This window comes from Aplosporella prunicola (genome assembly GCF_010093885.1).
Source record: "Aplosporella prunicola CBS 121167 unplaced genomic scaffold K452scaffold_7, whole genome shotgun sequence".
Taxonomy (NCBI): Eukaryota; Fungi; Ascomycota; class Dothideomycetes; order Botryosphaeriales; family Aplosporellaceae; genus Aplosporella; species Aplosporella prunicola.
In genome coordinates, this window is record NW_022983535.1 from 1,024,233 (window position 1) to 1,036,858 (window position 12,626).

General features: G+C 57.0%; 5 protein-coding genes across 5 annotated transcripts; 3 read left to right on the forward strand and 2 right to left on the reverse strand.

Annotated features, from left to right (window-relative positions):
• Positions 1-271: 271 nt before the first annotated feature.
• Positions 272-5,085, forward strand: K452DRAFT_267620 (uncharacterized protein; the record flags this gene model as incomplete). The annotated part of the gene is made up of 10 exons (XM_033538848.1): positions 272-549; positions 605-1,118; positions 1,170-1,593; positions 1,647-1,673; positions 1,726-3,700; positions 3,751-3,817; positions 3,877-3,955; positions 4,006-4,139; positions 4,192-4,580; positions 4,663-5,085. Coding segments are annotated over 10 exons (4,310 nt in total), but the record flags the coding sequence as incomplete, so codon positions are not given.
• A 345-nt stretch (positions 5,086-5,430) lies between these two features.
• On the reverse strand, positions 5,431-5,718 carry K452DRAFT_285567 (uncharacterized protein). The gene has a single exon (XM_033540135.1). It carries the CDS (start codon positions 5,656-5,658, stop codon positions 5,464-5,466), a length of 195 nt encoding a protein of 64 aa, XP_033400035.1. The 5' UTR covers positions 5,659-5,718; the 3' UTR covers positions 5,431-5,463.
• A 625-nt stretch (positions 5,719-6,343) lies between these two features.
• Positions 6,344-7,461, forward strand: K452DRAFT_194200 (uncharacterized protein; the record flags this gene model as incomplete). The annotated part of the gene is made up of 3 exons (XM_033535909.1): positions 6,344-6,629; positions 6,738-7,231; positions 7,306-7,461. Coding segments are annotated over 3 exons (936 nt in total), but the record flags the coding sequence as incomplete, so codon positions are not given.
• Positions 7,462-9,136: 1,675 nt separating this feature from the next.
• On the reverse strand, positions 9,137-10,804 carry K452DRAFT_223874 (uncharacterized protein; the record flags this gene model as incomplete). Its single annotated transcript, XM_033536654.1, has 3 exons — positions 9,137-9,383; positions 9,450-10,639; positions 10,694-10,804. The coding sequence occupies 3 exons, from the start codon at positions 10,802-10,804 to the stop codon at positions 9,137-9,139; spliced, it is 1,548 nt and encodes a 515-aa protein (XP_033400037.1).
• Positions 10,805-11,143: 339 nt separating this feature from the next.
• On the forward strand, positions 11,144-11,976 carry K452DRAFT_267627 (uncharacterized protein; the record flags this gene model as incomplete). The annotated part of the gene is made up of 1 exon (XM_033538849.1): positions 11,144-11,976. A coding segment is annotated over one exon (831 nt), but the record flags the coding sequence as incomplete, so codon positions are not given.
• Positions 11,977-12,626: the final 650 nt, after the last annotated feature.

Here is a 12,626-nt window from a genome sequence, read left to right on the forward strand (position 1 = left end):
AACTACAACTACTACTATCCTCTTGCCACGCTCCATGTGGTAGCCGTGATGCAAGCAGTCGTCGACGCTGGAGAAGTGACGTTGAGAGCACAATCATAGGTATCATCTGACGGTGAGAGTGGGGTTGAAGGAAGACGTGGCGGTGATTGGTAAGGGAAGCCGCCGCTGGACAAGGTGTCAGCGGACGGCCGAAGTTTAGCCAGCTAGGCATTCGGGTTGACGCGTGTAACCGTCGTCGTGACAAGAGACACTCATTTTTTATCTTTGTCGACTATGACCATACGCCGGGATGCCAGTATAGCGGTTGGTCCAGCTATAGTGGCCGCGTACGCGCTGCTGGCCTTTTGCCTTCGTCCATTGTTGAAGCACAGGCCGCAATGGGCCAAGAATTTCGCCGCCGAAACAGAGCATCCTCCTGGCAGAGGCAAGAGATGGACCCATTGGACTGCTATTCTGCTCTTTTTCTCTTCTGCCGGCCTCGGCATCGCCATCGCTTCTACTATTTCACCTCCTCGAGTCCCGTCTAACTTGCTTTCCATTCTACCATGGGTATTGTCCTTCCCAAACAAACCTTTTAATTGTTAGGCTGACCTGGGCTTTGAAGGCTGTCACGGTCCTGATAGCGGCCGTCGATCGCCCCAGGTCAACTCCAAAAATTCTTCTTGTCATTATTTTTGCCCAGCTCTTATGTCTCGTTTTTCTGCTTCTCTCATGCGATCGAATTCCGGGTCTTGCTGGCGCTCTCGCAATTGCCGAGGCTTGTGTAGCGTTGGCCGTGGTGCTCGTGATACTTCTAATGCCGATGCGCGATCCCAATTTGGATAGAGCTGATATCAGTTCACCTTCCAAACCACCATCATTTCACCTGCGCAGTCCGGAAGACAACCTTTCTCTTTGGCAATTTATGTCAGTGTCTTGGATGAGTACACTTATTTCCACTGGTTCCAAGAAGCAGTTGAACGATGAAGACGTTTGGAAGCTCCCACATGAGTTTCAACATGCCAAGCTTCATTTGTTATTTCGAGATTTGAAAGGGACTGTTGTCAAACGCCTCCTCAAAGCAAACGGATTGGACCTCATCATCACCTCTTTCTGCGGGATACTTGAATCGGTTACAAGTATGATTGTGAAAATACTTCACTGTTCTTCAATGGCTGACGTTGCGATAGACCTTTTCGCTCCGGTTATACTGCAACGACTGCTCCGCTCAATCGAGGACGGTCAGTCTTCAAGACGAACTGCGATAGAGTTTGCTGCCTTCATATTGGCCATCCGCCTTGTTGCTGCACAGTCCGCAGTATTCTCCCTTTGGTATAGTAGGCGTTGTTATGAACGGTCACGAGGCGAGATGATTACCATGATTTATGAGAAGACTCTTACTAGAAAGTCCTTCGGATCTCAAGCAGAAGAAAAGGTTGTGGAAGAAGACAGTGCCGACACGGCCGAGGGTCCACCTCCACCGAAGTCCCGTCTGGCAAGACTGTACCTCCGCCTGTCACACGTCTTCAGATGGCGGAAGGATCAGAGTCAAACGACCGCACTCCACGATGCGAAGCAGCCGGCAACGATGGGAAAGATTCTGAATCTTATGAGGTATGCATCACCATCATTTCAATTAATAAACTTGTATGCTCATGACCTGTCAGGAACGATGTCTATGAAGTTGCGCAACGGTATGTGCTGACCCTTCACCTGTCCCAAGGCTCGTAGCCTAATAGCGTCTAGATTCTGGGAATTCCCCTCCATCATAACAAAACCGCTTGCTTTTGTTGTTTCGTTTGTTCTTATATGGAAGCTTCTCGGCTGGCCCTGTCTTCCTGGCATGGCATGCGTTATCATAGCCCAAATTGTCAACGCCAGTCTTGTCCGATTCCTGCTACAATGGGAGCGTACTCGTAGGACTGCTACGGATAAAAGGCTCCAGACGACATCACAGTTTGTTGAGGCGATTCGCCATCTGCGGTGGTATGACTGGCAAAATCACTGGCTTGACAAAATCATGGATGCGAGACGTCATGAGCTACGCCTTCGTCTCGTCACCGGGTTTCTGAACATTGCCATATCTGCCACCAACACAATGGCGAACGGTATATTTCCAGTCGCCGTGTTTTACGCCTACACGCTGCTTGCGGGGCAGCCATTGTCTATTGACGTGGCATTTCCCGCCCTCCAGTTGTTCAATCAATTTTCTCGGAGCTTGCGGGAGCTTCCTGGCCTCATAACGGTACTTCTCAATGCGTCGGTTGCCGTTGGTCGTATAGAAGACTTCATGAGCGAGCCCGACAAGGAAGAGAAATATGTCCATACCGAATCGTTTGAAATCGCCTTTCACAACGCAGCCTTTTCCTGGCCAGGCAAGACTGTTCCTGTTCTGGAAAAGCTAAATCTCCGGTTTCCCGTCGGTCTTACGGTCATTTGCGGCAAAGTTGGAACAGGAAAAACGGCACTCCTGGAAGCGGCTCTCGGGGAGTTGGATCGCGTTGCAGGTGAAGCCAGTCTACCTGATGAAATGGTAGGGTACTGTACTCAGTCACCATGGCTTCAGCACATGAGTATCAGAGAGAACATCCTCTTTACCTCACCTTATGACGAGCGCCGGTACAAGCAGGTCCTCGAAGCATGCGCTCTGACGCCGGACCTTTCCAACTTCAAGAACGGGGATCTATCACACATAGGCGAAAATGGAATCGGTCTTTCTGGGGGACAAAAAGCGCGTGTTGCGCTTGCAAGAGCCGTCTACAGCCGGGCCCGGCTACTCCTACTCGATGACCCGCTTGCGGCACTAGATCACAACACTGCTGAAACCATCGTCAGCAGACTGCTCCGTGGTCCGCTGATGGAGAACCGGACGGTTCTACTCGTAACTCACCGGGTCGACCTGTGTAGTCACTTGGCAGATCAGATGGTCGAAATCCGAGGAGGTACAGCGCACTTGCTCGACCCCTCGGCGCTCCCTTCAGAATATTTGAGTTCCAAAGACCAGGAAGATGCCGATAGCAACGAGCCTGATTCTGCTGAAGTGCAACTTGAGCAGGAGGAGAATGCCGTTCCAGACAAGTTCATTGAGGACGAACATCGGGCTCACGGTGGCGTCGTCGCTTCTGTGTACTGGCAGTACATCAAGGCCGGCAAGCTGAAATGGTGGGCCATTGTGATACTCCTCTTCGCATTGTTCCGGCTCAACCGTCTCATGAACTACTGGTTCCTCAAATCCTGGGGAGAGGCCTATGGCAGAGTCCGAGAACAAGCCATCCTTAACTTTTCCAACTTGTTCGACGGGCTTCCCTCTCCTGAAACAAACGTTCGGCCCTGGTTGGTTGGCTATCTCTCTTTTGCCCTTACGCAAGTGCTACTCGACATTCTCTCCGAGTCTGTTTTGTTGGCAATCGTATACACTGCCGGAAAACGGCTGTACAAACAGGTACTACTCCGCGTGAGCTGCGCCACATTCCGCTTCTACGATGTCACCCCGGTTGGCCGTCTGATGAATCGGCTTACTTCGGACATGGGGACATTAGATGGTGGCATTAGCCAACAACTGCAAGACGTTGTTTGGTGGGTTATCGCATGGGTGTCCTCAATCGTTGTCATTGCATCAGTGACACCGCTGTTCCTTGCGTTCTCTTTGGGGCTTACTGCTTGGTTTGTCTTTATATTCTTCCGATTTTTGCCGACTTCCCAGAGCTTGCGTAGATTAGAGGTAGGGCATGTTCTGTTGTTCACTCTACGCTTCAAACTGACAGTCAACAGATGGTATCATTGACACCTCTCATGTCCAACTTTGGCATACTACTAGATGGCTTGATTACCATTAGAGGTTGGTGCTCTCAAGCTTGCCTTGCCATATTCCAAGGACGAATTGCTGAACTCTGCTAGCATTCCGAGCACAACCACACTTTCAAGACCGCGTAATCGTTGTTACGGATGCTTTCCAGAAAATGGACCATTTCTATTGGTACGGACTTGATGAACGTAACAAACTGAAAACTGTTAACCGCCTCTCAGGAGTCTACAGGCTTGGCTGATGTACCGCTACGATGCCCTGTCAGCTTGCTCGACCTTTGCCCTTACCCTGATCGCGCTGTACCAGAACCTTTCATCCGGTCTCACGGCGTTTATGCTTACCGCAGCTTCAACTCGTATGCTCCAACCAAACTCCGACCTGCTTCACAAAGTGCTGACTCCCCACAGTCGTATTGTCCACGCATTCCCTGTGCAAGGAATACGGCAAGCTGCAGATGGACTTTGTGTCGGTAGAGCGGGTGATTGAACTGCTGCATCTAGAAGAAGAGCCGAGCGGGAACGAGAAGCCACCAGCATCGTGGCCCGCATACGGCGACGACATCGAGTTCGACAACGTCACGATCCGCTACGCGGCGCACCTGGAGCCGTCGCTGGAGAACATCTCGCTCAGGATTCCCGGCGGCTCGACCACGGCCATCGTGGGCCGCACCGGCTCCGGGAAGAGCACGCTCGCGCTCACGCTGCTCGCGACCGTGCTGCCCGAAGCGGGCGGCTGCATCCGCGTCGGCAACATCGACCTCGCCAACGTCGACGTGCACGCCTGGCGCCAGCGAATCGTAAGCCTCTTGCCCTGCCCTCCGCTTCCCCTTCTCCTCTCCACAACACCAACACCAACTAACCCACCCCTTCCCCCCGCAGAGCTTCGTCGCCCAAGACCCCGTCCTATTCCCCGGCACCCTGCGGCAAAACCTCGACCCCCTCCACGAGCACAGCGACGCCGCCTGCCTCGCCGTGCTGCACCGCGTGCTCGGCGCGCACTGGGCGCTCGAGACGGCCATCGACGGCGGCGGGCGCAACCTCAGCCAGGGGCAGCGGCAGCTCGTCGGGCTGGGCCGCGCCGTCATGCGCCGCAGCCCGGTCGTCGTGCTGGACGAGGCCACGGCGTCGATTGATCGCGAGACGGCGCTGTGGATCCAGGACGTGTTGCGTGAGGAGCTGAGGGAGAGTACGGTCTTGACGATTGCGCATCGTGTTGAGGCGGTTAAGGACGCGCAGTTTGTGGTTGTGTTGGAGGGGGGGAGGGTGAAGGCGGCGGGGAGGGTGGGGGATGTGCGGTTTTAGTGGGGTGGTGGTGGTGGGGGAGGAGACGATGAGGGTATAGGAGATGATTTGATGACTGCGGTTCCGGGTTAGACGTGTGTGTTTTGGGTCTCGGTGGTCAGATTGTCGTTGCGACTAGATTGAGACGACAGGAGTGCAACCAAGACAGCAAAAAACAAATTCTGCAGTTGACGGACAAGATGAAAGATTGGAAATCATATCAAGACGCAGACAACGAGCACGCCAGCCCTCCACACCCAAGGAAGCAACCCGCAGCACCAACATGCAGGCAGTCAAACCCTCAGCAGCAGCGTCAGCATCTCTCTCTCTCTCTCTCTCTCTCACATACACACGCAAAAACAAGCTCACCCATCCTAACCCAACACGCCCACCAAAAACCTACTCCTCCCTACTCCTCCGCCACAGCCAAACCGCAGCAAAGAAGCCTGACTGCGACAGCGACACGGCGACGCCGTAGGGCCGGGGTGGCAGGGCCAGCACCGCGGCGATGCAGGGCACGAAGAGCAGGAGGGGGTTGGCGGTTGCGAAGGCGGCGAGGGCGTCGACGAGGTGCGGGATGGAGGGGAGGGACATTGTGGTTGGTGGCTTTGGGCCGGATGGGGTGCCAAGGTTGTGGCGTTTTGGTGGTGGTGGATTTGGGAGGGAGGGAGGAGGGGAGGAGGTGAGAGAGAGGGGGAGAGGGGAAGGAGGGTTAGTGTTGTGTAGGTAGGTGTTTGCCTTGGCTTCATACGTGTAAGAGTGTTAATGGATAGGTATGCGAGAGAGAGATGGAAGATGCCAAGACGAATGGGCCATGGCGACCATTCCGGTCGTGGAAGGGAGCGGCAGTAGTACGGGGACCCCAGCCCTACCAGCCTACCAACGCTGCGCCTTGCGGGCCGACGTACGTCGCTGCTTCATCCTGTTACTGTGCTGTTGCTGCTGCTGCTGCTGCTGACGCCGTTCCTTCCGCTCCTTTTTCCCTCCCCTCAACCTACATTCACTTTTTGCCCTCTCTCTCTGTTTCTCACCCCCCTCGGTCCCTCCCGCTTCCTCCCGCCCCTCGGCCATGGCACACTACGGCTACGGCCACGACGACGAGCTAGGCCGCCGCAACCTCGCCAGTCGCCCGCTTATCGACCGAATCACCAACGACTGGCGCCGCCACCCCTCCGAATATGACGTCTCGGACACCGAGTCGGACTACGGCAACATCTACGCCTCGGACAAGTTCGCCTGGTACTCGCCCGCCGTCTACCACCTGTTCGCGACGCAGCGCAGCATCCCCCGCCGCATCCAGCGCGCCGCCCTCGTCGTCGTCGCCTTCGTCGCCACCATAGTGCTCTCCTGGCGCTGGCTGCTGGGGCCGTACTGGCAGGAGCAGTCCGCCCTCTCCGACGCCTTCTCCGGCGAGCACAAGTACGGCGAATACGGCTTGAACGCCCGCCCGGCCTTCTCGGATATGATCCAAGTCAAGGAGCTGGACAGCGCCCTGCTGCCGACCACGCAGTCGGACAAGCAGCGCCTCGTCTTCGTGGGCGACGTGCACGGCTGCAAGGCCGAGCGTGAGTGCTTGCCTTCCTCCGTCCCTTCCACGCGGCCCCCGCCCCCACACACACACACACCCATTCCATTCCAGACGTAGCTAACCACCCCCCGCCCCCGCGCAACAGTCGTCGAGCTCCTCCACCAAATCGAATTCCTCGCCTCGACCGACCACCTCATCCTCACAGGGGACATGATAGCAAAAGGCCCGGACTCGCCCGGCGTCGTCGACCTCGCACGGGACCTGCGCGCGTCGTGCGTGCGCGGCAACCACGAAGACCGCGTGCTGCTCGCGCGTCGCGCACTCGTAGCAGCTGAGCGCGACCTCCACGACAACCGCGTCAGTATGAGCCAGGACGAGGGCGAGCACGCGGGCGGCGCCGCGGACAAAGATGCCGCCCGCGCGTTCAACGACAAGCAGGTCGCGTGGCTCGAGCAGTGCCCTGTCATGCTGCGCGTGGGTCGGCTCGCGGGCATGGGCGAGGTGGTGGTTGCGCACGCGGGCATCGTGCCCGGTGTTAGTCTGAGCAGGCAGGACCCGTACCTCGTTATGAATATGCGCTCGATTGATCTCGAAACCAAGGTGCCCAGCGAGGGCCGCGACGGCACGCCCTGGGAGAAGGTGCGTCCCCTACCTCCCTACCCACCTATAATTTCCAATTTCCTCTCCCTGCTGACTTGACCGATCGCCCACAGTACTGGAACTTCTACCAAAAGCGCCAGCCCGCCTCCGCGCGCAGCACCATCGTCTACGGGCACGACTCGAAGCGCGGCCTCAATCTCCGCGAGTGGTCCAAGGGGCTGGACTCGGGTTGCGTGCGCGGCGGCGCGCTGTCGGCGCTTGTCGTCGAGGCGGATCCGAACGGTGGGCCGGTTAGGCAGAAAGTTGTTAGCGTGCCGTGTCGTGGTGGTGCTGGTGGTGGGGTGGCTGGGAAGGTGGGCGAGGTGGTGGATAAGATTAAGATGACTGGGGTGGGTGGGGCGGAGAAGAAGGATGGTGAGAAGAGGTAGTGTGTGGGGGTGCGGGTTTCTTTTGTGGGTTTGGGTTTGGGTTTGGGGTTTTTGCTTGGGGGTTGGGTTGGGTGGGTTTGGTGGGTTATGGTTTGCTTGTATGCTCTTTTTTTTTTTTTTTTTTTTTTTTTTTTTTTCTTCTTTGATTGATCGATTGATTGATCGATGGATCATCTGGGTGCGCGGAGGGATGGATGGACGGAAGGACGGTCGGGTTTCGTGGGCTGCTTTCTATAGCTCTGGTTCTGGTTTTGTTCTGGGAATGGGAAGTAAGAAAGGGAAGGAAGGGCTACGTGCATGCGTATATATGTACATGTACATGGGTGGGATGGGTGGACGGATGCAGTATATACATAGATATATACCCTAGTAGGTGAGTAGGTGAACAGGGTACAGTAAAGAAGAATAAGAATAGGTATTTGTAGAGGACAAAAAGTATAGATATGTACGTATGTATGCTATACTATAGCGCAGTGCGAGAAAGTGGTGTGGTGTGGTGTGGTGTAGTGCTGTGCTGGGTTAGGCTATAGCTAGTAAGAGAGGGAGTAAATATAATTAGAAATATAACCCCCTCTCTTTCTTATAAGCCTCTACCTACCTACTAACCTAGCTACCGTACCCCCCCCTTTAAAACCGCTCTTTTCCTCCACGTTTAAATAGCTTATAGTAGTAGCTTAGGGTAGTGTAGCGTAGTTATAGTTGCAGTTGTAGTTGTAGTTGCAGCTGTAGCTGTAGCTGTATAGCACTGCTTTGTACTGTACTGTACTTGTTTACATATTTGTTTGATACATATATACGTTCATAGGGAGGGAGGAGGGAGGGATGAGTAGTAACTGAATACTAAGTAGGTAATTACACACAACCATAACCACCACCACACCACCGCTGAGGACTCCTCTCCTCTTCCCCCTCCTCTTATCCATCTTCGCACACACTCACACTCTCTGTCTGCCCTCCAGGCCACGGCCAGGCGCCTCCAATACTATCACTCATATCGTACACTCCCACCCCGCCACACAGCCCCCCGCCGTCCCGCCCATTACACCATCTCTCACCATCTCTCACACCACCCACCACACCACCCACCACACCACCGTTTCCCCAACTCCCCCACCCCAGCAACGACGACGCGCAAACGCGAACGCAAAAAACTAAAATCGAGACGCACGAGAGCAGGAGCATGCATGCACAAGAGGTACTCGAGTAACGAAGCGCGCGAAAAAGGCAGACAGGTACACGCAACCGCAAACGTGAAGATAAAGATAAGAAAACAAAAACCCCATTCATCCATTCATTCATCCAGCCGGATGAACAAACCAGACATGACCTGACCAAGGATACCCGTAGACACATGCACACGCACGCACAGAGAGAGAGAGAGAGAGAGAGAGAGAGAGAGGAAGACAGGAAGCAAAGGAAAGGAAAGGGAAGAGAAGAGGGGAAAAGGAGGAGGACGCATACAACCAACCGACCAACCACCCAAACAAACAACAACAAAAACAGCAACCCCCCACACCTAAGCAGCCTGGCAATAATTCGCCGGGAAGCTGCCCCGCTGCCCCCGCACCTCCCCCACCCACCAACTATCACTCGCATCGCCCTCCTTCTTAACAATCTTGATGCGGTCCCCCTCCCTGAACCCCAGATCGCCCGGCTGCTGGCTCGCAAAGTCATACAGCGCGACGACGTACTCGGCCGGCGGCTGCCCAGAATCGAAGCGCTTCTTTGGCGGCGGTGGCGGCGGCTTCTTCTTGCCAATCCCGCTCGCAATGCCCTGCAGCGGCGTCGCCACCGCGCCCGCCGTCCCCGAGTTCGACGTGTGCGTGTACGACGGCATCAGCGACGGTATCGCCCCCGGCGTGTGCCCCGGCGTCGTCGTGTGCTGGTACGACGAGTTGTTGCGCGCAAAGTAGTCGCTGTTCGAGTGCGCCGACGACGACGACAGCCGCCGCCCGTACTCGTTGTTGTTGCCAGCGCCGTCGTACGGCGACAGCGTCGACGCGCTGGGCTGCCGCGGGATGCGCGGCTTGCTGCCGGCAGCGGCAGCGGCGCCGCCGCCACCGCCAATCTTGGGCCGCGAGGCCATGTTGATGGGCGGGGCGGGGCCCTCGGGCGAAGGCGGCGCGGCAATGGCGTGGCTGTTGGAGCGCGACGACGTGGGCCGCGGCGAGGTGCCCGAGCCCTGCGAGCTGAACGACGGACGGCTGCCGATGCGCGCGCGCCCGCTCGAAAACTTGTCCGACGCCGTGTTGCGCAGGTTCAGCCCCGTCAGGGTGCCGTGCTGCGTCTCGGGCAGCGCCATGGGCAGCGGCGCCACGCGCGCCAGCAGCGCCCACCCCTCGACCTCGCGGCGCAGCGGCGTGAAGTCGGCGTCCCACGTCGCCACCACGTCGTCCAGGTCCGGCGGCGGGGGCGGGAAGCCAAACGCCTGCGTGAACTCGAGCATGACCGTGTAGAGGGTGCCGAGGATCTCGTTCTGGATCTCAATCTGCGAGGCCAGCAGGAAGGGCAGCAGCGACAGGGCGGCGGCCGAGATGGCGGGCAGGTGCGACTGGATGTGCTGGTCGGCGTGCTGGTACTCCTCGACGCAGCGCTCCAGGTCGATCTGGTGCTTCTGGAGCGTCGACTCGTCGCGCGCCGAGCGGTTGACGTTCTTCTCAATCTTCTCGACGCGGCTCTTGTAGCGCTCGTAGTCGAGCTTCTTGTCCTCGCGCTTCTGGATCGTCTTGAACAAGGGCTTGATGTGCTCGCGCGTCTCCTGGGCCGGGTGGATGAGGCGGCGGTTGATCAGGTCAATGTCCTGCTGCAGGTCGGCCTTGAGGTCGGCGTAGACGTCCTTGAGGCGATTGGTGCGCTCCAGCACCTCCTGCGGCGTCTCGGCGGGGATGCGGGCCGTGGGCGAGGGCTCGCCGATAATGGAAATGGGGCTGTACATGACACTGAACTCGTGGATGGTCGACAGCTGGTGCGTCATGATGCTGTTCCAGGCCTCTTTCCAGTGCTTGAGGGCGTCGATGAGCTGGGCGAGGGTTAGTCAAAACCGGCCAGAAAGTGTAGAGAGACATGTGCCCACCTTGGCCAGCATCTGATCGACCTCCTTGAACTGGTGCAGCATCTCGGCGACCTGGGGGTCATCGTCGGTGCGGGGCAGGAAGGTGCCGAACTTGCGCTGAATGGCCTGCATGGCGGCAAACAAGCAACAAGAACAGTGAACGAGGGTTGCGGTTGGTGGTGGTATGAAACGTATGTAAAGTAGTCGTCTCGGTGTTCGGCATCAACGGCGCGGGGCTTGGGGGCCCCTGTAGCTTCGGGCGGTGTGGACTTGACTTTCTGAGGCCTGATTTGGGGCCTGAACTTTGGGGCCTGAACTGACTTGAGCCTGACTGACTTGTTGTGCCTGAGGCTCTTCCTTCCCACTGACTCGACTACCTCAATCACATGGTGACGCGCTGACGTTCGCCGCCTACTTTGGCCCTGGCGCGTCTCACCCATCTCTCTTCCCCACCATGCCTTCTTCACCACCATGGTCTTCAGCTCCCACCGCGGCTCCATTGCCTCCACCGTCGAAGCCGCAAAGACCGCTCCCGTCCACGAATTCCGCTGCCTTTACACCCACGACTTGCGCCGCAAGCAGAAGCGATGGCAGGATGGCTTTCTCAAGTTCCACACCTTCAACAAGCGCGTCATGGTCTACGACCAACCCCGCAATTACATAGGAGACACCCATTGGAAGGATGGCGACACGCTTGTCGAGGGGGACGAACTCGCACTTGAGAATGGTGTCATAGTCCAAGTCGGTGAAGCCGTTGCGACCACCGAGACCGACTTGACGCCCATCCTCCAGAAGAAGAAGCCGCGCGAGCCAGCTACATTGGCCACGCCAATCCGGTCGAATCTTCCCACCCCCGGCGTACGAAGCAGCGGCCTGAGAATACCCTCGCAGCGACCACTTCACCGACCGTTAACCGCACTACTCGGAACACCAAAGGGAGCACAAGGAAGGGCTATGGTTCCGGTGAAGTCGCCGTTTGAGGAACGACGTGCGAAAATGGACCAGGAGAATGAGTGGGCCAGTGAAAGAGCTGCGAAGCGGCTCAAGGTCGCCGAGGCTGGCCAGGCCCGACACGCCGTTGTCGCTGCCGAGACGCCGCGTCCAAAGGCACGGAATCTCATGGGGGTAGGGACGTCGAACGCAAGAGGTCAAGCAGCCCAAAAGACTCCTCTTGCTCAGAGGACAGCGAATGGGATCTTCGCTTCGACAGGTGGTCCTGTCGAGCTAATTGACATCACGTCTGACAATGACGACAACTACTCAGACGTCACGCTGCCGGAGACACCACCGACATTCAAACGGCTACCGCCAGTGAGGAACCCAGTAAAGACCAAGCCGGCCCCGAAAGTGGCTCCAAAGCCGTCAGAAGCACCTCCCCCTGCGTCGCCACCAGTCAGCACAACGAGCAAGGTGGTTAATGTCCAGAAAGAGACGGAGCTGGTCGAACAGGCTGTCAAGGGTGCAGAGCCACCTGCGCGTCAATCCCCGCCCCGGAAGACACTCAAGTTGGCAAAGGTGACGAAGCGGAAAATGCTCATGTGCCAGCTCGACCCGCCTGTCAACAAACACTCGAAGCCGAGCATGCAGCCTGGAAATATCGGGTGCGAAAGGAGCAATCCGGTGCCAAATCCAAAGGAGACGACTACAACATCCGGCATGAGGAGGCTGCATAACGGCTTCACATCCTCACCTCTCTCAGAATCCAACGAGCAGAGCGAGGAGCGGGATGATGCCATTGACCAACGACCTGAGAAGCCACGAACAAGGACGCTCCCGTGGCTAGACAAAGACCGCGAAGCGCATCCTACGTCGGAGAACGCTCTACAATCCCATGGAGTGGCAGATAAGAGTGCCGGCACCACCGCGAATACCAGCAATCATATACCACCGTCACCAAAAAGACCAGCACCACCCAACCCGGAAAGGCCCACCTCACCACGGACGTTTAGACGAA